Source organism: Astatotilapia calliptera, chromosome 11, assembly GCF_964374335.1.
Source record: "Astatotilapia calliptera chromosome 11, fAstCal68.1, whole genome shotgun sequence".
Classification (NCBI taxonomy): domain Eukaryota; kingdom Metazoa; phylum Chordata; class Actinopteri; order Cichliformes; family Cichlidae; genus Astatotilapia; species Astatotilapia calliptera.
Window position 1 is genome coordinate 38,572,704 of NC_137432.1, and position 25,748 is coordinate 38,598,451.

At 49.0% G+C, this 25,748-nt stretch overlaps 1 protein-coding gene across 3 annotated transcripts; it reads right to left on the minus strand.

Annotated features, from left to right (window-relative positions):
• Positions 1 to 182: 182 nt before the first annotated feature.
• On the minus strand, positions 183 to 24,682 carry LOC113031800 (CREB-regulated transcription coactivator 2). Of its 3 annotated transcripts, none has more exons than XM_026184224.2 (16): positions 24,399 to 24,682; positions 15,911 to 16,012; positions 14,518 to 14,628; positions 13,442 to 13,503; positions 12,261 to 12,329; positions 11,126 to 11,232; positions 10,817 to 10,843; positions 10,401 to 10,480; positions 10,047 to 10,096; positions 6,485 to 6,750; positions 4,645 to 5,120; positions 4,335 to 4,553; positions 4,066 to 4,257; positions 1,184 to 1,255; positions 602 to 803; positions 183 to 520 (listed from the first exon to the last, which is right to left on the minus strand). In XM_026184224.2, the coding sequence occupies exons 1-16, from the start codon at positions 24,564 to 24,566 to the stop codon at positions 330 to 332; spliced, it is 2,394 nt and encodes a 797-aa protein (XP_026040009.1). In that variant the 5' UTR covers positions 24,567 to 24,682; the 3' UTR covers positions 183 to 329. The 3 variants fall into 3 exon arrangements, with proteins under 3 accessions (XP_026040009.1, XP_026040010.1, XP_026040011.1); XM_026184225.2 differs by having other exon boundaries at positions 4,066 to 4,254; positions 24,399 to 24,681; XM_026184226.2 differs by lacking the exon at positions 12,261 to 12,329.
• Between the last annotated feature and the right edge of the window lie 1,066 nt (positions 24,683 to 25,748).

Here is a 25,748-nt window from a genome sequence, read left to right on the forward strand (position 1 = left end):
CTGTCAGAGCAGAAAGTGGCTTCCACACCGCTCTCACGCCTCCGCTCCTGTGGCGTGACGCCATCATGACGGCCGGGTGTGGGCGGGGAGTGGTCAGAAAGCTGCAGCAGGTTTCTGACTTCAAGCAAGCGAGAGCGTTTTCAGTTTAAGTGCCATTGACAGTGAGGCTCCGCCTCCTTCAGTTTATCCCTCCCCCAACACAGATGTCAGCTCCTTCATCGATGAAGGCGCATTCTTCCAAAGCTCGCTCGACAGACCGGCTGTGGGGGAGCGACGGAAGGGTGGAGTCCTCTCCAGGTGCGGGCGCCATTCCCGGAGCGTCGGCGGCGTCACTTGAGCCGGTCCGAGCGGAAGGAGTCCTCCACGGCCGGGTCGGCCAGCATCAGGTTGCCCTCCAGCATGTCCAGGGACAGCGGGTCCATCCGGAGCTGGTCATCCAGCGAGAAGGAGTCCATCTCAAAGCCGGGGACGTTGGACAGTGCGCTGGCGATCTCTTTGGACAGGCCCGTCGGAGAGTCGCCTGCAGACGGAGGGGGAGGGGTTTAGAGGCGTGCAGGAGAAACAAACAGAAAACACGACGCTTGGCTCGCGTCTCGCTGACCTGTGAGGATGATGTTGGGCACGTTATGTCGTCCGTCGCTCCCGCTGAAGTTCTGGTTCTGATTGTTGAGGAGCTGCTGGTCACTGAGGTCCTGCAGGTCTAGCGCCCCCTGGCTGTTGGAGGGGAACTGGTTCTTGTCTGCGCTGCAGCTCAGACCGCTGTGGTTCAGGGACAGCATGTCGGCCTGGGTCTCTGTGGCGAACTGCAACGGGAAGAGAAAGCTGAGGTCACGTGACTCGATAGAGACGCCGCGCAGAACTGAGATGGGCTGTCACGGCGCAGGAGGGTCATCCTCAAAATCATCAAAACCTGAAGAAGCATGAACTTTAACCTCTTTAACCAACCACGCTACAGAATACAGATGAAACTCTACCCTTCACCTGAGCTCCACAGCCAATCATCTGCCTCCATCTCCTTCTGTCCCACCCACCCTCTGCACCTCCTTCTCTTCTCCACCTTCATCCTCCACCCTCCCTCCTCCGCACATGCTCAGACGATCTCAGCCCCTCTTACAAACACCCTGCAGCTATACTGACAACCAATCAGCTCCTTCTATTCAAACATGTGACATCACTCCTTTACCTGCTGCTCAGATCTGCCGGTGAGCTGCAGGCTCAGGTAGGGGTCGTCCAGCAGAGAGCTGAGCAAAGCATCCTGGGAAAAAGACAACAGAAAGACAAAGTGATTAAATCCAGTTTCAGCCGAGGATGTAAAACACGCGCGCAAACACACACTTAAACTAATCTGTTTGGTGTCAGCCTCATGTTGGTCACATGACTCTCAGCGTCCTCACTAGCGTGCTGATGTTTACGCCTTCTGCCTCCTCCAGGACGGCCCGTGTCTGGCGTCTGTCCCGGGAACGCCACTATCTCTCAGCAGTAGGGCTGGGCGATATGGCCTAAAATCCATATCGCGGTATAATTTGAAGCACGTGCGGTAACGATATATATCACGATATATTCTTTTCTTCTGTATAACGTATTTTCCACACTATAAGGACTTAAAATCCTTTAATTTTCTCAAAAATCGAGAGTGTTCCTTATGTATGAATTCTGGTTGTGCTTACTGACCTCGAACCGATTTTGGCTGTAAAAATCTGTTAAATAATGTTTTAGTGTAACTTTGGTAAGCAGCACTGCTTGATGGATGTCAGAGCATTACGGCTGCCGTAGGGAGGAGCTTCACGGAGTAATCTGGGTCCAAAACTCCGTCTGCTTAAGGTCCCAAAGTCAAACGAACACAGAGTTAAAAACGTCTAAATTCTTTCATCTTTAATTAAATCATCAGCGTTGCTGCTTTACCAGGTGTAACAATTAAGTTTAACATCCATCCATCCATTCGCTTCCGCTTATCCTTTTCAGGGTCGCAGGGGGCGCTGGAGCCTATCCCAGCTGTCATAGGGCGAAAGGCGGGGTACACCCTGGACAGGTCGCCAGTCTGTCACAGGGCTAACACACAGGGACAGACAACCATTCACATTCACTCGCACATTCACACCTAGTGGAAAACAGAATTTATTAAATTTAACGGAGTTAGAAGTTAACAGGAAGTTAGCTCGCTAGTTTCCACCTAAACATTTCATACCATGTTCTGACTGAGATTTTTGAAACTAATTCAAACGTACAGCTCTGCTGCCACTTCTAACATAAAGACAGGAAACTAAACAGCAGTGGCGTTTGCAGGGTTACTGAAGTTGGACTACCTGCTATATAATGTTGTGCTACGTGATTGCTAGCGACACAGCTATGTTAGCATAACATTAGCACAGTGAAGCTGGAGGATGAACGCTAACTTTTTTTCCACTCGATAAAAGTTAACGTGAGGGATTCTGGTGGTCAGGGACAAATGCAGTCGCATAGCAGGATGCTGTACACGGGCCAAACTTCAGTCAGGAGCAGTGTTGGGAAGGTTACTTTTAACATGTATTCCACTACAGATTACAGATTACATGCCCCAAAATGTATTCTGTAACATATTCCGTTACATTACTCAATGAGAGTAACGTATTCTGATTACTTTGGATTACTTAATATATTATCATGCTGTTTACAACTACATGAATGTGATTTATTACTATTACTGAAGGTCCACGGCTCCGAACCATAGTAAAGGGACCTCTGGCTGATACGTCGGGTTCGTGTCGGGCTCGTAGCTGAAAACTAGCTTCACTTTGCTAGCGAGAGACAGAGAGAGGCGTCGAAAGGCTGCTGCAACAGAACTTTATTGTTTCAGAGGAAAACAGGAACACAGCGTACAGTCGAGTCTTAACAGCTTACTCACAGCTGGGCTCGTCAGGCTCTCTGTTTGGCTGCAGTGGTTATTATTATATTTACATGCTTCCAGCTCCCGTTTCTGCTCGGTGACAGCTCGTACTTTTCCTTTCTCTCCCTCCTCGCGCTCACAGACACATCACGGGTACGGCAGTCCATTCTCCCTGCAGCACGGACTACACTGCCCATGATGCTTTCGACCAAAACAGGCGCAGCTTGATGACATCATCAACATGCGCTATCGTGGTAGAGCGGTATAGTCAAAATCTCTATCGTTGGCCAAATTTATATAGTTTCTATTGTATATCGTTTATATCGCCCACCCCTACTCAGAAGACAAACTTTCAGAGCAGAAATCCTTCGCTGACGCTAAACTACGAGATACGCACTCAGAGCGCCGCTCCTGATTGGCTTATTTGCTTTATAGTAACCACACTCGTGCTGCAGTCACATCCCAGGAGTCACAGCCAGGCGCCTCCGGCATGTTTCACATCCTGGAGGCCGGAGCAGCAACACACTGAGCGAGGAATGGTCTCCTTCACACCCCTTGGCGTTACCTCAAACCAGGTGGAGGTGACTCCTCCCCCTATGACCTGCGCACAGATGAAATTTTGGTGCTTGTTTAACAGCCGTTGCCGTCGAAATACAGACGGAGCGTCCTCCTCCCGGCTGAGAGCCCGCTCCACAGGTCTCCCCAAGTAGAGTGTCATGGGCGTGATGATGGGCGTGGCCTCTAACTGCTCCTCAGAACCAGGAAGTGCAGTTGACCTCGTGAGGTCACAAACTGCTGCAAAAAAATGTCAAGATGGAAACACGTCTGCGTGCTCTGAAAGTGTTCACGGTAACACGTCTTTGATGAAGTCACTGCTGAAGAGTAACCAGCTGATCCAGGTGGGAGGACCTCACCTCTGACCCTGACACAGACGAGTCTCAGGAGTTTATCTGCCGCGTGAACAACGACGACATCATCACGTGGGACACGCCAGCATCCGCCACAAACACGCAGCAAAACCACAACAACTCCGAAATCCACGTCTCAAACAATCAGAACTGCTCGTGCATGGGCGCCGCGACCTGAGCGTCAGCAGAACGAAGCATTACAAAGCATTATGCTGCAGGGACAGCGGCCGGCTCCGCCTACTTTAAGGCGAGTGTATGTGTTTAACTTGAGCGTTGGCGGCAGAGGTCACTCACGTTGTAGATGTCGGCGGGGAGGCTGTGGCCGGCGTGCTGCTGGTGCTGATGGAGGCTGGCTCTCTGCTGCTCCGCTTCCTGTTTGGCGTGGCAGAGTGAGGACGAGGAGGAGGTCTGGACGCACTGCTCCGGCACGCCCTCGCTCTTCACAGGGGGCGCTGCGCTCATCTGCGGTCCCATCAGCCTCTGCTGCTGCGAGGAAACACGGTGGTGAGCGCCAGAGCTAACGGAGGGGAACTTTAGAATCAGGACTGAATTTGGGGACGTACCGCTCCGAAGTGCTGCTGCAGGTGCTGGTTCCGCATGTTCTGCAGGTGGAGCTGCTGCTGGCTGCTGGGCCGTGGCTGCTGGAGGCGGAGCGGCGGCTGGTGGTGGTGCTGAGGCAGCGTCGTTTGCTGCGCGCCGGGCTGGTGCTGGTGGGACTGGCTGAGCGGGTACGGAGGCAGCCGCTGATCCACAGGAAGCCTGCTGGTGTCCAACGGGACGCCCTGCAGAGGGAAGCGGGACGTTAACCCCGGGAAACTCTGTTAAACTGCATCACTTCCTGTTTGTATTGATTTTGAACAGGTGATCGCTTACCTGTGTGATGGAGGACAGGGTGGGTGAGATAGTCGGGGAGAATTGTTTGGAGTGATGCCGCCGTGAGTCGCCGCCCAGCGGCAGGATGAGCGGGGACAGCTGGACGCGGCGGCGCGGCGACGTGCTGAGCTGCGGCGGTGGCTGGCCCTGCCCACTCATCAGTGGCGAGTAGGAGGAGGAGCAGGAGCCAGAGCCGCCCACGCCGCTGCTGTAACCAGGGTTACCGCTGGACGCAGACTGGAGGGAGGAGTTACTGAGAGACGAGTGCAGCGATTGGCTGCTGAGGGAGGATGGCAGCGACGGCGAGGAGCTCAGGGACGACTGCAGCGAGGGGTTGCTGAGCGATGAGTGCAGGGAGGCGGAGCTAAGGGAGTTTGAGAAGGAGTGGCTGCTGAGTGATGACTGGATGTTGGGGTTGCTTAGTGATGACTGCAGGGAGGGGTTACCGAGCGTGCTCTGTAACGATGCCAGGAGTCCTGAAAGACACAAGAACAACAACAACGTTAACACCGAGCACTCAGCTGATCGCACCTCGCCATCTACCAGCTCCGTCCCAGGAGGTCGCAGCAGGTGTAAACATTACCTGCAGTTCCTGTCTGACCTCATTTACAATAAACACGCATTCCCTCGTCCACCTGGTCCGCAGCCTGTCAGAGCACGGGACAACGATGCAGACGGTAACCTGAGGTCGAGCTCTCAGCCACTTCCTGCCTGAGGTTGCCTCACAGACGACTCAACATTTTCCGACGCCGCTTCCTCCCTCAACAAAAATCCTCCTCTCGGGTTAAATTTAGCGCTCGCCCACGGACTTCCTCTGCCGACTCTGACAGTAGAGCTCAAAAGAAGAGCCGCTCGCTGTCAGAAACGCCGCAGCAGGAAGAGTGGCCTCTGCTGCGGCGACTACACCCTCTGGTTCTCCACCCTAAACTCTCATCCTCCTACGGCAGCTTCAGTCTTCCTGATTCTCCCGGACCTTCGCACGTTTCAGCAGCTAACAGCACGACCTGTCCGACTCGCCGTCGCAGACATTACTCTGAAACACGGGACCACGGACTCACTTCCTGTACCGTGTGTGGTCCCGCCGAGTCACCGCTGTCCCAAACAGCCTCTCGAGAAACGAATGGAGACTCAGATCTTGAGGAAACAGCAGCTGTTCAGCAGAAGTTCCTGATAACTTAGTCTGATACTGGCCGACCGCGGCCGTCCTATTACACGTGGAAGCGAACAGGGGTGTGTCTAAAGGAGGGCGTGGGGTGTACGAGACCCTATCAAGGCTTTTGTAACATTTTTCACATTGAAAGTGAAACAATGTTAAATGTTGTTTATTTAAAAGCTTTTTTTCACAAATCAATACAAACGTACACGAGGCGCTGACCTGAGGGTCGTCAGGCTGGACGCTGAGTTATTATTTATATTAATAAACATCTGCAGCATCATAACGTTGTTCTCAGCAGCACAAAAACTGTTTGAAAAATGTAATCCTAATATAGCGTGAATACAATCGGGGGTTTAGTTTATGTTGTGTGCAGTAAAACATTGCAGTTTTTAAAACCAACCTTTGTTCTGACAGACCTGTTATTATTGCCCATTAATAAGACAAAAGTATTTCTTATCCGATTACTTAATTAATCGATGGAATAGTCAATAGATTACTCGATTACTAAAATAATCGATAGCTGCAGCCCTTTTCTGCTCTCACCTGCACAGATTTCACACCTGTCAATCATTTCACTGCTAACACGACAGACTGCAGTTCAACACATCGCAAAACGTGTGCGGTTACAAAAGACATTAAACACCTGTAGCCACGCACAAACTCACAGGTCACAGCTTCAATTACCTGGTGGGTGGTGGAAGCTGCCGTTTCCTCCTTGCGCGTTGGCGGCGTTGATCCCCAGCTGGGTGAGGGTGGAGGCCAGGTTTCCCGTGCTGCTGCCACCACTCAAAGAGGACGACCCTGGGAAACCCGGTTCGTCCTGGTCCAGTGGCGTGGGCAGTGGCGAGGGGAAGTGGAGGCTGGAGAGGTCAGGCAGCGAGCCGCCAGTGTTCAGCGCCGAGGGAACACCATGAGCCGGCGTGGACGGCTGCTCCGGGGAAGTGAAGATACTGACAGGAAACAGAACAAGGTCAGAGAGATTCACATCACAGCTCAAGTTCCTGAAGCTTTACCTGTCTCCAGGTAACGGTTAAACCAGGCCATTCTTAACAAATCAGGCTAAAGCATCACTCAGATTGACAGAGTGTGGCTAACAGGAGCGACAGACTAACAGAGATCGGCTATGGAGATGGGTTTTTGCTACCCCCCCCCACCCAAAAAACCCATCTCCATAGAGACTGTGTCAGCTCCCACACAGACAAAAAACAAACTAAAAACCAGCAACAAACAACTTAAACATAAACAATTACAAAGAAAGAACAATACAGTATCCACATCTGAACCAAAGAGTAAAACAGTGAAATGTGGATTATTAAATATTAGGTCCCTCTCCTCCAAGTCTCTGTTAGTACATGACTTAATAATTGATCAACAAATCGATTTACTCTGCCTTACAGAAACCTGGTTGCAGCAGGATGATTATGTTAGTTTAAATGAATCAACACCCCCGAGTCATTCTAACTACCAGAAACCTCGAAGCACAGGCCGAGGGGGAGGTGTGGCAGCAATTTTTCACACCAGCCTATTAACTCATTCACTGCCAGCCATTGGCAGTGAATGAGTTAAACCCATTGACTCATTCACTGCAATTGACGGCTATAGACGTCAATGGCAGTGAATGAGTTAATCAACCAAAGACCCAGACAGACTTTTAATTCATTTGAAAGCCTGATGCTTCGCCTCGTCCACCCCAGCTGTAAAACTCAGAAACCAGTCTTACTTGTTATCATCTATCGTCCACCTGGGCCTTACACAGAGTTTCTGTCTGATTTCTCAGACTTTATATCTGATTTAGTTCTGAGCTCAGATAAAATAATTATTGTGGGTGATTTTAACATCCATGTAGATGCTAAGAATGACAGCCTCAACATGGCATTTAATCTGTTATTAGACTCAATTGGTTTCTCTCAAAATGTAAAAGAACCCACCCACCACTTTAATCACACTCTAGATCTTGTTTTAACATATGGCATAGAAACTGAACATTTAACAGTGTTTCCTGAAAACCCTCTGCTGTCTGATCATTTCCTGATAACATTTACATTTACAATAATTGATTACACAGCAGTGGAGAGTAGACTTTATCACAGTAGATGTCTTTCTGAAAGCGCTGTAGTTTAAGAATATAATCCACCCACTGTTATCATCTTCAATGTCCTGTACCAACATAGAGCAGCTATCTGAACGCTACCCCAACAGAGGTCGATTATCTTGTTAATAATTTCAGCTCCTCACTACGTACGACTCTGGATACTGTAGCTCCTGTGAAAACTAAGGTCTCTAATCAGAAGTACCTGACTCCGTGGTATAATTCTCAAACACGTAGCCTAAAGCAGATGACTCGTAAGCTGGAGAGGAAATGGCGTGTCACAAATTTAGAGGATCATCATTTAGCCTGGAGAAATAGTTTGCTGCTTTATAAGAAAGCCCTCCACAAAGCCAGAACATCTTACTATTCATCACTGATTGAAGAAAATAAGAACAACCCCAGGTTTCTCTTCAGCTCTGTAGCCAGGCTGACAAACAGTCAGAGCTCTGTTGAGCCAACCATCCCTTTAACATTCATGAACTTCTTCACAAATAAAATTTTTATCATTAGAGAAAAAATTACCAATAATCATCCCACAGATGTAATATTATCTACAGCTACTCTTAGTACCATTGATGTTAAGTTAGACTCTTTTTCTCTAATTGATCTTTCTGAGTTAACTTCAATAATTTCTTCCTCCAAACCATCAACGTGTCTTTTAGACCCCATTCCTACAAAACTGATCAAAGAAGTCCTGCCATTAATTAATTCTTCGATCTTAAATATGATCAACCTATCTCTAATAATCGGCTATGTACCACAGGCCTTCAAGCTGGCTGTAGTTAAACCTTTACTCAAAAAGCATCTCTAGACCCAGCAGTCTTAGCTAATTATAGGCCAATCTCCAACCTTCCTTTATATCAAACATCCTTGAAAGAGTAGTTGTCAAACAGCTAACAGATCATCTGCAGAGGTTTATTTGAAGAGTTTCAGTCAGGTTTCAGAGCTCATCACAGCACAGAAACAGCTTTAGTGAAGGTTACAAATGATCTTCTTATGGCCTCTGACAGTGGACTCATCTCTGTGCTTGTCCTGCTAGACCTCAGTGCAGCGTTCGATACTGTCGACCATAATATCCTATTAGAGCGATTAGAACATGCTGTAGGTATTACAGGTACTGCACTGCAGTGGTTTGTATCATATCTATCTAATAGACTCCAGTTTGTGCATGTAAATGGAGAGTCCTCTTCACACACTGAGGTTAATTATGGAGTTCCACAGGGTTCAGTGCTAGGACCAATTCTGTTTACATACATCATGCATTTATTACTTCCAGGCTGGACGACTGTAATTCATTATTATCAGGAAGTCCTAAAAACTCCCTGAAAAGCCTTCAGCTAATCCAAAATACTGCAGCAAGAGTCCTGACAGGGACTAGAAAGAGAGAGCAGATTTCTCCTGTTTTGGCTTCTTGTTAAATCCAGAATTCAAAATCCTGCTCCTCACATACAAGGTCTTAAATAATCAGGCCCCATCTTATCTTAATGACCTTGTAGTACCATATCACCCTATTAGAGCACTTCGCTCTCGCTCTGCAGGCCTACTTGTTGTTCCTAGAGTATTTAAAAGTAGAATGGGAGGCAGAGCCTTCAGTTTTCAGGCCCCTCTTCTGTGGAACCAGCTTCCAGTTTGGATTCAGGAGACAGACACTATCTCTACTTTCAAGATTAGGCTTCAAACTTTCCTTTTTGCTAAAGTATATAGTTAGGGCTGGACCAGGTGACCCTGAATCCTCCCTTAGTGATGCTGCAATAGACGTAGGCTGCCGGGGATTCCCATGATGCATTGAGTTTTTCCTTTCCAGTCACCTTTCTCACTCACTATGTGTTAACAGACCTCTCTGCACTGAATCATATCTGTTATTAACCTCTGTCTCTCTTCCACAGCATGTCTTTATCCTGTCTTCCTTCTCTCACCCCAACCAATCACAGCAGATGGCCCCGCCCCTCCCTGAGCCTGGTTCTGTCGGAGGTTTCTTCCTGTTAAAAGGGAGTTTTTCCTTCCCACTGTCGCCAAAGTGCTGCTCATAGGGGGTCATATGATTGTTGGGTTTTTCTCTGTATCTATAAAGCACCTTGAGGCGACTTTTGTTGTGATTTGGCGCCATATAAATAAAATTGAATTGAATTGAATTAACAGAAGCTTTTTGGGACTTACTTGATGCCGGGAACTTCGCAGGACTTCGGCCGGGATGACAACAACGGCAGCTGGGAAAGAAAAATCCAGAATAACAGAAATGACTCAGAAGCATCAAACACAAAATCACTCAGTAAACTTTAGAACAAGCTAAAAACACAAAACTTAAAATGTCAACATGTTTCTAAAACGGACCCTGCAGCAGCTGTGTCAGGATGATAATGAGATTTTGACTCATTTAACTTCCATAAACTAGTGAGAAATGTCCTTCGCATACTCTCAGGACATTTATGGAGATTGGAGGGAGAAATGAATATAAATGTGAATATTTAATGTAAGGGTGAAACAGGCAGATGGTGTTTCTGTGGGTTTTACCTTCTTGGTGTCCCAGGGTTTCATCAGCTTCCCCTCGTCCAACACGTTCTCCTCGATGGGAGGGACAGGATATGGAAACACTGAGGGACATAAAACACCGTGACTCACACATGGAGAGGAGGGCTGTGACGCTTTAATGTGAAAAGCTCAAGGAGGGAAAAGCTGGCGTCCTTCATGCATTTGTCATTGTTGTACAAACATACAGCACAAGATTATCCTGCTAGCTGCACTCTCCTTTGTAACTATGTTGCATCCTTCTCATGTTTGCCCTGTACAGTCTCTTATTGGTCTTTACTTTTGTAAAGATGCTCATCTGCCCGACAACAAACAATATTCCTGTTCTATTGACATCCACAGTCATTCATCAGTGAGAGGAAGTTTGACCTTTGGACGTAGGATAAATGTGCGTTACTCACTTCTTCTGCCCTCTCCGTCGCTCTGACCTGCAGCATCACACACACACACACACACACACACACACACACACACAGTGGTGATTACAAACATACTGAATCACTGAAACGTGTCCGCTCAGGTCGTCGCCGTTACAATCAAAGCTGGATTTAAATGTTTTCCTGTAATTATTAAAAAAGGATAATCCTGCTGAACAGTTTCACTTTAACTTTCCAACATGTTTGAAGCTTCGCGCCCTGAACACGGACCGTCTTCCAAGTCTCTGATAACACACACCTGTGCTGGCGTCTGTTCGGTTCGGTTTCACTCACCGCCGATTCTGGCGTTCTGGAGGGCGAGCGTGGGTCCGCCAGTGCTGAACGGGTCTCCGGAGGGCGGGTTCATCACACTGGTGTGGAGCGCTGAGTCGGAGTTCGTCCTGAAGGGCGAGAGACACCGACAGAGAGTTAAAGGGGGAGAGGAGCAAAGGCTTGGAGGAGGTGAAGGTTAGCGAGGGTGAAACAAAGAGATGAGACGCCAAAGAAACGCTCTTTCGAACTACGGAGAGACAAAAATGCCAAAATGAAAAGAAGCGACTCAAAAATAAATGAATTTGTCTTTAAAAACCAACAAAACATGAAAAAAATAAAACGCAGACATTTACTTTTCTGTTTTATCTGTTTATGTTTTCACTGATGCTCAGCTGTTAGTCATGTCAGAGTGTAAAAACATAGTAATAACAACAATGATTACTTTGGTCTTTTCTCCTGCACAGTGCTGATTAATCATTAACTAATAATCATTAGCATGTATCGCGACTCTCCTCGCGACCCGACGTTTGGATGTTTTCTTTCAGGTTTTAATATTCGTCCTGGACGAGCAGCTAAACTCCGACGCCGTCAGTTTTCTGTGTTTTACTGCTCACTCATCGACCTTTGACCTTTCACTCTGATTTGCTGCCTTGGAGTAAACACCTGACCTTCAGGATCATCTGCAGATCGAGTTCCAGATGTTTCCACGGGGGTGAAGGTCATGTGATCTCTCGTCTTCCTGCATTTGTGCTACTGTATGTAAATGAAGGCGGAGTCATTCTGATCCATTTACTTGGGCCTGATGTTTAACCGACACTCACAGGAAGTAAAAACGTCTAACAGGCAATAAGAGGAAATATTGGAGTGTTTAATGTGATTTTGGCACTTCTGGCTCCCCGCAGGAGGCTCGCTCTGACTGCAAACAGCTGCACAACATGACCTCTGACCTGTGACAGCAGCTGCTGCACCCGAGGTCAGAGGTTTTCACGAGCAGCAGCTCGGGCCGAGCGATGAAGGAAGGAAGAAAGCTTCAAAGTCTGAAGCATCGAAAAGATCTAATTCTTCTAAAAGTCCACTCTGAAGGTTACAGCTGCAGGAAGGAAGAAGAGGAGGAAGTGAAGGTAGGAGGAGGAAGAGGAGGACGAGGAGGGTTCACCTGTTGAGTGCAGTGGTGGGGAGACGAAACAACTGGCTTTTATCTCCGGGGAAGTTTCCAGACCAATTCCTTTATGATCGACAAAAACAAAGTTATTTTGGTCTGACGAGCAGGAAGCAGCGACGAAAAGTCAAAGGGTGACGAAGAGGAGCAGAGGGAGGAGGCTCAGAGACAAACAAGCCAAGCAGAGAGGGAGGCTCCGCGGCCTCGAGCTGCCGGGTCCTGCTGTACGGTGGCCCTGAGCTGCCAAACAAACCCGAGCGGTTGAATTCTGTTCATTTGTTTGTGACGGCAGGATGAAGGTCGAGCTTCTCCCACTTTTCATGTGTCGTGGTTTTCACTCCCTGTGGGGGCGTTCGCGTGGAGGATTTCAGGTCCCGCGGCTCCTTCAGTCCTCGTAACGCTCCGCCTGCGGCGGGGAGGGGTCAGCTCAGCTGGAGGCTTGCTGGACGCGATCTGAGCTGATGTTTCTGCACATCGTGACATTTAACCGCCCCGCCCCCTTCCTGCTTTGTTGTGGTTTTTTCTGAGTGCGTTATCGCCACCGTAGTTTGTGCTCAGACCCCCAACCTGACCACGCCACCGTGCTCCTACAAAGGAGGTGGAGCGAGCGCAGGCAGACCTGAAACCAGTCAGTGGCAGAAACCTGCGGGGGCGGAGCTTCATAGGACACCTGGAGTTCGGAAGCCGGCCTCCCTCTGAAGGAAACGCAGAAAGAAGGCAGGAAGCAGCGGAAGAAGCCAAGAAGAAAGAGCCAAAGATTCCAGAAGAAGAAGAAGAGCAGGAGGAACACAGGCTGGAATCGGCTCCTCTCGGTCAACGCGAGGACCACGGGACCCTCTGAAGCCTCAGAGTCACCTCGCAGTCACTGCAGCGGGGAGGCGAGTCTTCCTCGAGCGCTGCGGGAGCACGGGTTAAACGCCCGTCACAATCACAGAACATCTGTGTACAGATGTTATTCACGGGTCAGACTGCAGCAGAGTGTCTCCTTCACAGCCTGAGGCGGAGCTTCATCTCCTCCGGTTTCTGATCTCAGAGGAGCGTCGAGGTTTTACTGCAGCGACGCTGAGGCTTCAGGAGGGAACAGCAAGCAGGAGCGAAACCAAAGAAACAGACCTGCCGACAGACACACGGACACACACACAGCGGGGAGAGCAGGGGGCGGGGTTAACAGACAGCACCTTCTCCAGCTGGGGTCGGGTGGCGGCGACAGGTAGGCGGGGCTGTACGGGGAGCTGTCCATCTGAGGAAGCAGCAGGTTAAGGAAAGCACAGAGCTTCATCAGTTTCAGTATCAGGAGGAGCTAAACGAGCTTCAGATGGCGCCGACACCACGCTGACCTGTAGAAACTCACCTGTGTCGCTTCTCGGGGGCTAAATCAGCTCATCGGGTTTGAATGACCCCGCCCTGTTAGAACACGTTAACCCCGACAGCCCGATGTCGTTTTTTTCTTTAAACTTATTGTTAACTTATTTCTGATTCATCATCGGGGTTTCTGCAGGACGCGAGCGGAAGAGGATGAACTCTGAACTCTCGCCCTCACAGGGAACGCTCAGTGCAGTCTGAAGAACTCAGAGCTTCACCACAACTTCTTACTCAAACCAAGGTCAAAGGTCGCACTTCTGTCAGATGGGAGGAGCTTCAAGTGTGGAGACGAGCGTGCCTGCACGACTTGTTTTTCTGAGCAGCTTTTTCACTGCTGCTGTGACACAAACTCAACGTGATCACTCGGAGTTTCTTAGATAAAAGTTCCTCGCAGTGGCTCTCAGCATCAGCCCCGCCCCCTCGCCCCATCGACGCAGAGGACGACTGAGAAAGAGCGCGACAAAAACGACCCGTCCAATAAAGCATCGACATCTGTGAGCTCGCCGCCCGACGCCTTTCCTGCACTTCCTGTCTCCTTCTGTTATCCTAAAAGCTGAAACACTGGCTTCATGACGCATCACTGCGACCACAGAGGAGAAGGAGTGCACCACCGCTGGATTTTACCGCCACGCCAAAATCTCTAAACGCTCACTGTCAGCTGACACGCCATCCTCCGTCACCACGAACACACACACACTGATTTATTCCACACTCCATCCTGGAGCTGCTGCTGCAGATTTTTGGTCATCCGCTGCTGAAAATAGTTCCCAGCAATCAAAGTGCAGCTGAGAGGTTTCACAGTCTTTACAGGAAGTAAACAGACAGACAGGAAGTCGGGAGCACAGGAACAATCTGGAATAAGACAGGGAGCCTCGCGTAAACTGAAGGATACTTTGCGATATGGTCGGACCGGCGAGACGAAGCGGCGGTCCCGCTGCACTCGCTCCACCAGCCCGTGATGCCGCGTCGCCCGACTGGACTCCAGAGTGGACGGGAAGGAGCCCTGAGGAGGAGGGGGGGGGGACAGAGAGGGGAGGAATGAGAGGAGAGGACAGAGTCAGCATCATTTCCACACCTGTAAATACTGAGGAAACAGGAAGCCTCACACACTTCAAAATAAAAGCCCATAATAATGTGACCTGGTCAGGATTACTCTGCTCAGTATTTGTAATCTCAGATATTTACTCAGAGAATTCGTTCACTGACACATGTTGTGGTTATTGAAACAGCATTTTTGTCTGATCTTCGAGTATAATTCAAATAAACTGAACAAAGATGAGGCGGTGAGGTCAGCCTGTAGGGACCAACGGCTGTTTGTAAAGTGAAGCTCGTGTCCCGGGGCAACCGCGGTCCCAGAGTTCCCCGCACGACCCCAGGGGAGAACTGGAGAGCCCCGAGCAGACGAGACCTTACTAGATCAGAGGATCAGCAGCTGCAGGAGGGCGTTAACAAGCCACACAACAGAGACCCCGTTGGATCAGGGGGTGGAGCTTCTGCAGGCTACCTGTGTGTGTTTGGGTCGCTCTGATGCAGACAGATCCTTTAATGTGGGATCAGCCATCTGCATCAGACCCACAGGAGGAAACTCAAACACCTGAGAGACGTTCTGTCCACGCTCAGCTCCACTGCAGCAGAGTAGGAGGAGCCACGAACAGCGCCATTACAGACCGAGTGTGATGGAAACACTGATGAGTCAGAGATGATGAGCGGGCTCGGCTTTCTAACTCCTGCTGCCCACATCTGATTGGAGCTCACAGCAGAGACCCGGTGCCTGATTGACTCCAGAATAAAGGAGAGAAAACACTGAGCCAATCGTCTTCCTCGTCACAAAAGAATCAGTAAACACTGACGCTGAAGGCAGAGCGCCGTTTCCTCACATTTCTTTTTTCAGGAAGGACAAAAAAGCATTAAAAATATACACGAGGAGAGTAAAGAGATACGATCAGGACCAAAGATTCAAACCAAAAGAGAAACTAAGCGGATGAGAGGCGACGACAGAGACCGTCTGTGGCTTTGATCACATCTGCCGCACGCAAACCACCGAAAGCATCAGACCGCCTTAAATGTTCTGCAGGAGCCCCACAGGGCTCCATCCTCAGCCCACCTTTATTTCCACCTTATTACTCCAATACTCAAACATAGGCAGTAACGTTTACACAAAACAGGCGTCTTTATCACGTCAGCAGAGATCGAGCGATACTCTGACGCTCGCTGTCCTGCACCTACGACATAAGAAAAGAAACAGGAAGTGACATCAGGGTGAAAGTGCAGTAGCAGTCGATTACCTGGAAGTCCTGAGGGGTCCTGCCGATCTGGTTCACGTTTGGTAATGAGCCGCCATAGTACGGCCCCTGATTCCTGGCAAGGCGGAGCTTCTGGGCCTGGAGCTGTGAAAAAAAAACACCGTCACTCAGATCAAATACATGAGACGACCACAACCTCGGCGAGCCGCAACTCACCGACCGTGCTTCCCCATACAGACTCGTTACCTGAGCAGGTAACCAGGTGATCACTTCACCTGGTTACCTGCTCACTTCAGTGATGTCGTCAAAGGTTGCGTTTAATGCTTTGGTGCTGTGGTGACGCGAGGGCAGCAGGCGGAGGGGTGGATGTGGGAAGAAGAGCAGCGCTGATGGTGTTACAGATAAGAGTGAAAAAAAGCCCTGCTTTCTTCTCATCGTCTACACCACGTTCATCTCCGCCTGACTCCGCCTTCACCTCCGCACAAGTCGCTCAGCCTGCACAGAAAAACGCCGCTTCCTCGCACCGGTCTCCGCCACAGATTTGGGATTATTGATGACATCACTGTTTACGTCATAAAAGCATCCAAATACAAAGATGGTGGCCCCACTGAGGGCGCCGTGGTTACCTTACACCCAAGTCTCTGAAGCAGAATTATGAAGAGAACAATCTTTGTAGACCTGCAAATACCAGTGCATAAATGAGAAGCAAGGGGGCGGAGCCAGAGCATGCTCAGGCTCAATCCTCTGCCATACGGAACTCGTTCAACCTTCTGACCACGCCCCTTCAGGCTCCAGGTCCAGCTCTGATTGGATGATCACCAAAGAGGAGCGCAGCGGCAACTTCCTGTTTAATCTTCGCTTTAAACAAACCCGAGGGACGGATCTGTCCGTCAGAGGAACAGATTTAAGTCATTCGCCATCTGCGCGGCTCAAATGCATCAAACCAACGACGAAGCCGCGCCGCGTTAACGTCTGAGCTCTCAGGTTCGCCCCGGCTCCAGGAACCGGGGACCAAGCTGGACGTCAGGTTAAAGCAGCGGAGCGCAGACGCCGTTTCTTCTTTACTTTCTTTATTTATTTATTTGTCACATGTAGTTATAGCTAGTACAACATACAGTGAAATGTTTTTCCTGGCTAAAAAATACTCCCCCCGACTGTGAGAAACATACTAGAAAAACTTTTACTTAAACTAAGAGACAGGAAAAACTATAAAAATATACATATTTACATAAGTACAAATGTATATGATAAGATAAGATAAGGTTCAGGAAAGAAGAAAGTAAAGTGCGAATTATGTACTATGTGTGAGATTGTCCAGCATATTATCCGGTTTGCGTTTTTGGTTGAGGAGTCTCACTGTTTGTGGGTAGAAACTCCTCCTGAACCTTTCTGTTCTTGTTTTCAGGCTGCAGAGGCGTTTCCCTGACCTCAGCAGCCTGAACAGTTTGTGGGCGGGATGGCTGGAGTCCCTAGTGATCCTGATGGCCCGGGATCTGCACCTTTCAGCGTAGATGTCCTGCAGTGTTGGTAGAGATGTTCCCATAGTGCGTTCAGCTGTGCGCACAACCCTCTGCAGGGCTTTCTGTTGCTGTACTGTGCAGTTCCCGTACCACACCATGATGTTGTTGCACAAAATGCTCTCAATGACACCAGTGTAGAATCTCCTCTGTATATTCTTGGAGATCTTAAACCTCTTTAGACGCCTCAGGTGATAGAGGCGCTGTCTGCCTTTACTAATAAGGAATTCCGTATGTGTGCTCCAAGTGAGGTCCTCGTTGATGTGAACACCGAGGTATTTCCTTATCTGAAGTGAAGTGACGGCGCCAGTTTAACTGAAGAGCAGCTTAAGATGTGAGGAGACGGCGCAGAGTTCTGCTCTGACGGTTTCAGGTTGTGTCGGGTTCACGTCACGTCCACGTATTCCTGAAGCGTTCCTGGAAACGGTGAGGAGGAGGAGGAGCCAGACACAGCACCTCCTCCTCTTTAACATCAGCTCCTCCTCCATGACACGTAACATAACCACGCTCAACTTCGTCCACAAACGCCGTTTAATTCAGGCCGAGCGGCGCAAACGAGCGGCCATTACATCCACGCATCAGGCTGCAGTTTATGGTCACGCTTGCCAACACGGGGGTCAGAACAAAGAAACAGGTACACGCGTCTGCATCCCAGAATACTACGGACAATGTGCAGATGTACTGATCAACACATCTGTACAGCGATATAAACATCTGTAGACATAACTGCTGCCACCTTTTATTCGACCTCATCTGTATATAAGCTGCTCTGCACAGTAAAGTCAAATGAAGTCAGAACAGCGGCTCAAACGCTCCATTATCCACATGAAAGATCCAACTTGTGCTAAAAAGCTTATGCCTAATATGATGGCCTCAGGTTTTATTTTGAAAGTTTCTAGCCCGGCCCTTTCCTGTCTGCTGAGTGTAGCGGGTCGCGGTTGGGCTCTGGAGGGTCCCACAGACCAGAGCCAGGACCGCGAGCGGCACAACGTCGAGGAGGAGGAGGCCTCTGCAGAGGAAGCTGATGATGTCATTCCAAAGACCTGCACAGAAACCACCAGCAGCTCGGAGCGCTCGCACGGCGCCATCAGCGCCTGCTGTGACGCCACGAGGCTGTCATCTGTTCCCCACTTCTAAACTTACTCATCACAACAAACAATTTCCTTTTTTGTCCGTGAAGTTTGGGGAATTCAGAGACATCAGCCACGAACCACACATCTGTTCCCGCCTTAGGACTCTGCCCGCCGCTGCCATCATCTCCATCGTGAGAAGAGGCAGGCCTCTGAAAATAAACTCAGACTTCCTGTGCCGAGCACAGAGCTCAGCTGGAAGAACACAAACTGGACTGAAAAGCTTTCCCTCCATAATGAGATGACCTCCCTCACAAAGACATCGCCCAGCTCTAGCTCCACCCACAGTGTCTCCTCAGGCTGTGAAGGACCTCCTCGCTGCCCGAGACGTCGTCTCTGCCGAGGCTGATGAGGATCACAACCCGTGTCCATCGCTTCAGGCTGCAGGCGCCGTACACGCTGCGGTATACATCAGCGCAGAGACGGCGTGACCAGCGTGAGCTCGTCTGTCTGCCTCTCAGTCAGGACAAAACGTCAGGAGGCCACGCCCACAAAAACGACCTTTAGCAACACCCAAACAAAAGCCCCTGTTCGTGCGACTATTTTCTCGTCATGCTGTCACAGGATGAGAGTTTCATGTTCAGAAATGCAACTTTTTAATGAACTAAAGCCGATTTCCTGTAATTCTGAACCCAAAATTTGGAAAACCGCTAATGTTATAATTAAAGATGGCTCCCCGTCGCTAATGAGGCAGTGTAATCACAGCAAACCGTTAGCTCAGAAATATTCCATCCATGTGTTTGTGGACGCCTGAGCTAACTCCAACATGGACCCGTGTTATTTTGTAAGAATCCTCCTCTATGCCGACAACGCCGTCCTGTGTCCACGTGACGCTCCACCTGCAGTGCGAGGACGTCCCACTCAGACTGCTGATAAGGTTTATGATCTGAAAAACCCACGGGGGTGGGGGTGGGGGGTTTATCCTTACTTCTTCATCTGCACTGCCACAGATCTACATTCATTTGAAGAGTACATCCTGCTCTAATTTTAACGCTTGAAAGCCGACATCCTTCCTGTGAGAGCGTGACGGTGATTTACTGCACATGCGATCACCTCCTCGCAGCCCTGAGTCAGTGACCCGTACACGTTTCCTTACAAACTGACTCATCGCTGAATTCTTTGGGAGTCGTTTGGTTACAGCTTCAAATGGCTGATTTTCAACAAGCCCTGAGTTTGGCCATTTTTCCTACTTCAGATATGGAAGACTTTGCAGAAACAGAGTCATATGGACGGCGATCAAAAAGCAGAGTTCCTCTTCAGAGGCTGCTGGGAACGTCTATGTAGCCTGCTGTCCTTTGGAGGCGTCGCCCTCTGAAGCCCTGAAAGCAGCGAACTCGCCAAACCGGAGACGTCTTCGGGAACATCTCCGTGCTGTGGCTTCAGTTCATTAAACACCTGAAACACGCTCAGAGCTACAAACTCAGGTCTAAGGGGGGAAACCTGAATGTCCATCACCTGCTCTCAGATCAGATAAGCTCAGCCTCGTTTCCTCTCGCAAGAACGTCAAACTGCCGACGAGCTGCAATCTAAAGAAGAAAAACCACGCTACGTGTTGTGGCCTGCAGACACAGGAAGGTATTGGCCCTGCACGAAAGGTGTTCTTACCTGGCCTCGTTCAGAAAGAAAAGCAGTGAAGTGAAACAGGAGGCACAGCATGTCAGACGGCAGGTTTACCCACCTCTAAACAACCAACACCAGCACCGCTGACCCGCAGAGAGCGAGCACCAAACACTATTCATGTTCAGGTAGAGCTGGGCGATATGAGATTTTTTCATATCACGATATGTTTTTTTCATTTCAGTCGATAACGATATCTATCATGATATAAGCCAAATAACTATATTTGTAAGATTTAAATGTGCCGTTGCTCACAAGTAAAATGTGAAATAATCAGCAGCTTGTTTTTAAATATTTATTTCCCATAATAAGTTCAACAGGGTAGATGTACTTAAGGAACACGAGACTTTTTCAGATAAATAAAGGCAAATATTGCAAACTACACAAAAGGCAGCCGCTAAAGCGTTTAAGTTTCAAAATAGAACAAACGAAACAGACTAAATTGTCAATTCCACTTAGAAACAAAATATTAATTCTAAAAATAAATCTTAGTTTGTTTTACAGAAGAACAGACAAAACTGACTAACTTTTGTCAATATCAAATAAACTGAGAACTAAAAGGAAATTCTCAATCTCTCCTTGTTGTATAGCTGAGCTTTTCAAACAGTTTTAACAGTTACTTTAGTCTGACAAAAGCCGAATGACGAATTAGCGCTTCCAGTCAGAGACTGAGGCTACGTCCACACGTACACGGGTATTTTTGAAAACGGAGATTTTCCGTTTTCGCTTTAAAAAATAATCCCGTCCACACATAAAGGCAGAAATGAAGGAAAACGCTGCTATGAACATGCCAAAGCAGCAGGTGGCGCTAGATTCCTAACCGTGCAGAAATGTTGGCCAATCAGAAGTCTAGAAGCCTCGGTGGGAAAAAGTAAACAAAGCTGGGGCATAGAAGCAGAACCGAGTCGTATGTGTGGAGGGACAGTAACTGTGTGTATATGTAAGCATTTAAACACTGCAGAGAGTAGAATTAACAGTATTGTAGAAATTCATTTCACCGAAACAATAACGTGGCGCACAGTGTGACGCATGCACCAGTTTATTGTATTTCCAGACTTGCTTTCGGCACAATTTACAGTGCAGCTACTCTGTTTTTTGTCAGACTTGAAATAGCCGAAATACCTTCACACTACGGAACTTCTATGGCTCTTCCGTTCGACAATCTCTCGGGCATTGGAACCATCATCTGTTTTCTCTTCGGTCACGCTCGGTTGATTTTTCTAGTCGGCACACTCATTTCCTCCATTACCCGCTGGCTGCTTCCCAACAAACACACGTGCGGCTTGGCACTTGTGCTGCACGTAACAAGTCACGCGACGTGACGCTGCGGCTGTGATTGGTTCGGCTCTGCGCTACTTAATTTGGATTGGCTGACCTTTTTTTTTTTTTTTTTTTTTTTTTAAAAAGAGGACAAGAGCGGCGAGGTCTATCGCGATAGCTTAATTTCTCTATCGAGTAAAAGTTATATCGCGATACATATCGTTATCGTTCTATCGCCCAGCTCTATGTTCAGGGTTGGATTATTCTGCATTCATTCATGTCACAGGCAGAAAAACGATTCACAGCACCAGTCTCACTGAAACCCGTCCATCCTTACAGAGGAGCTCAAGAGGAGCAACTAGCTGCTGCCCACTGATTGACTCAGCAGCAGGTGTGAGCACCTGTGTAAAAGCAGAAGTGTTGCAGCACTCAGGTGTGCTAACAGGATGCCACAATCTTCCCAGGAGTGAACATCCCAACACATTCATCCTGAAAAACCCACAGATCTCAGACTCCACAGGCCTCATTTAGAAGGTTAAAGGTCACGACAGCCAGCTGAGGTTTGTAAAGCTGCAGCAGACTTCAGCAACAGACGAGAGTAAAGTGCACAGCAGCAAACTGCTCGCTGTGAGCGCCGTGGAGGAGGGATGATGATCCGAGTGGACCGTGAACTCCCCGTACATCAGAGTATTCCAGAGTCAGAGTGAGGCCATGTGTCCCGCAGCTGAAGCTCGGACCAATCGGCAGGACGCTGAAGCGAGCGCAGACGGAGCTGCTGCAGCGGTCCAGAGTGCAGAGCTCAGAGAGCTGTGCATAAACGAATGGAGCAAACTTCAGCAACGCTGTGAAGAAGAGTGGAGTCAAACTCCTCCTCAGAGATCTGACAGGCTGATAAAGTCACACAGGAACTGTCACTGCTGAGGGAGGATCAACGAGCTGCTGAATCATGGGGTGGACTCCGTTTGTCTCACACTGCAGAGGGTCCAGTGAGATCCTCCTCCTTCACATGACTGTATGAGTTCAGAGAGAGCTCGATCATGTCCTCGGGTTAAACTCCTGGATCTGCTACAGACCTGCAGCTTTCTACCCGACGTGTGACTGAGCAGCTCTGACACCAGTCACCTGTCAGTGAGGTCAAGCCAATAATGATGCGGATCATGAAACCAGAGGGTCAGACCATCAAACCTCAGGATATTTTCTGTTTTATCACGCTTTCACAAACCCTGGAGGACAAAATCTTTACACAAGACCTAAACAATCAGTCCGGATCCACATGCCTGACTAAATCCATCTGAGCTACACAGAACCAGCACAGAACCAGGGCCTTTCTCAGGACCAACTCGACCCCACAAGGAAACTAAACAGCACCTCATAATGATAAGAAGCTGCAGCTGCTGGTCCTGGACCTGCTCTGTGCAGCATCTGCTGCAGGTTCTGGTCCGAGTGACCCTCCAGAACCAAACCAGGACCATCAGCAGGAGCTGCAATTCAACAGAGAGGGGAAGAAGACTGTCTGACCTGCAGCAGCGTCCAGAGCAACTCACAGCTTCCAGACAGGAAGAACAGAGCAGCTGAACGTTCAGAATAAGAGTATAAAGATGCGTCCACAGCCCACCACGTTCATAAACAGTGAGCTTTTCTCATTCACTCGTGTATGAAATAAACACGTTTATGAAAGACGTGACTGGATGTCAGCCTGAAGCATTCGTGTTTCTGTTCAGCCGTCGGGCCCACGGCTCTTTGGTTTGAGTCCGGGAGAAGCTGTGGCCTACCGTGGTCCATACGCAAGTCCCACCACTCAGCAGCCACCTTCAGGCATCTCCTGAACTACCTTTAATTTTGTGGTCTATGTGCAGAATCACTGTCACATCTGATGTGAAACTAAAATGAATAAAGGTTTACTTTGAAGCATTTATTTCAAAATAAAGGTTTGCTGACTTTGACCCAAAATAAGTATTGAAGGATGAACTTTTACCACTGTGTGATTATTTCAGTACCATTTCTGTGTGTTCTAATAAAATTACACAAACGCACCTAAAAACTCCAAACCCCACGGCAGCATCACGGGCTGGACTCACAGAACAAAAACACCAGCTTCAGAAACACACACCTTTAAACTTGTAAAAAAATTTCAGAAATGACCTCAAACCATCAAAAATAAACTGACAGCCAGACTCCCACATTTTCCCACGACAGTAAACACACCAGCAGAGACCACCTGCCTCCACACTCCGACCCTCTCACCTGCTTCACACCTGAGGGCGTGTTTCAGATCACAGTGACACCCACACATCACCAATGACAAGGTGACGTTAACACATCCGAACCAATCGCCCACCCTGACATTAAAACGGCGCCGCCAGGCCAGAGTCCGTGTAAAGTATGCACGATTTAAGGTAATCTTTCCCGGGCAGGGTGGACAAAGATAAAATCACCACGTCAGATCTGTAAAACACACATATTTGTTCCACAAGTCAAAGAAACAAATCAAAAATAAAATCACACTATTTTCCTTAGGAGGCACAAAACACGAGTAATGGGAGCTTCATCTACATGAAAGCAAAGCCTGTCAATGGCTGACATTAACGCCGAAGTTGCCAAAGGGATGAAATAAACACCCCGAATTAATTAAGTCGAAGGTGTTGGATATGTGTGTGTGACGTGAGGTGACGTCGCGTTAAAATATCCGGTTTTTGGCCGGAGTTCTGCGGGGCACTGCGAGGCTGACAGCGACGTTCACGTAACATAGTAAACAAGACAAGTTAGCCGCGTTAGCTTCGAGCGCTAACGATGTATCGGAAATGAAGAGCAGTGCGTCCCGGAGAGACAAACACCCAACAAAACCCACACACTGCGTCCCCACGAGGTGATTGCCGCTAAAACAGCGCCAAATCTCAGCAAAGCGCCGCGCAGAGACACCGCACAGCGCTTATCCGGAGCCCGACGAGCCCGGACTAGGCCTCGCTTCCTCCGGCAGCTCTCCTCCTGCCGCCGCCTCTCACTCACCCTGGTCGAAGTGATGTCCATCATGACCTCCTGGAAGGCGGCCGTCTCCTCGGCCTGCCGCTGGGTGTGCAGTGCTATCTTCTCGCTGAACTTTCGCGGGTTGGACGCCCCGGAGCCGGCGCCCGAGGCGGGCCCGGGTCCACAGCCGCCTGAGCCCGTCGCAGACATCTTCACCGAGCGGACGGGACGAGCTGACGTAGTGGAACGATTTCAGAGAGGGGTGGGGTGAAGAGGAATCACTCCCCCGCTTTTTCTGAGCACCAAAACCAGCAGCGAGTCTCGCAGCGGGACCAACCGAAACCCGGCCGAAAACACCCCGCCGGGGAACCGTGTTCACAGCCGCCGGAAGACCGGGACCGGGTTCACAGCCAGGAGCTGACGAGGCAGCAGCTCTGTTGTTGGTTTTTCTTTTAATTATTTTTTCAATCCTGAACAAACAAGAAAGCATGTTCAGTCTTTTTGTGTTCATCTTGCTAAGAATTAAAGATATTTACAAAATCAAAATTAATGTATTAGATTTAAATAATCGAACCTATTTCTGTCGACTTAAACAATTCAAAGTTGTATTAAAAAAGTGTGTGTGTGTGGGGGGGGGGGAGGTCACGTGGACAGAGTTCAGCGTTTCTTCGTGGGGAGTGTAACCTCTGGCTCACAGACCAGCTAAGATGGCTCGGCTGAGGTGTGTTGGCGCCCCCTGCCGGCAGAGTTCAGCCGCTGCAGGCTGCTCCTCCATTTCCCTCCAGCTGCAGAGATTAGAGATCAAAGGTCAAGGTGGGGATCCTATTCTTCCTCACTGTGTGAGTATAAAGTTAATCCGAGTCTGTGGAAGACAGAGTGCAGAAGAAGAAACCTTCAGACCACCTGTAGTTCAGTCACGTCTCCTCGTTTTTGAGTCTTCACTGTGATTTAGGGTCAAAGTTCTTGACCCTGACATCTCTTCATTTGGTCCATTACTTTTATTTTCTTTTTATCGTCAGCAGCGGGTTTCTTGTTTTATTTCTGATGTAACGATGAGGTCAGCCGATCACTTTGGCCTTTTCATTGTTTGCCAATAAAGTTTTGTTGTAAACACGCTCTGTGATTGCTGCTCTCACCTGTGCTCGTCCAGCACCTTCAGGCGCGTCCTGAGCTGTATCCCGAGTCAGGGTCTACAGCCTTAAAGGCCGCATTTTAAGGCCGATTACGTCACAGCGGCGCGACGAAGGCTGTCCCAATTCAAAGGCTGATCCAAATGCAGCCCTCAAATGCGTCCTTCATTTTGAAGACATTTGGACATTTTCTCACCCATTAAAGGAATATTTCATATATCAGTCGACTCTTCATTCTATCAGACAGTTATCACAGCTCGAA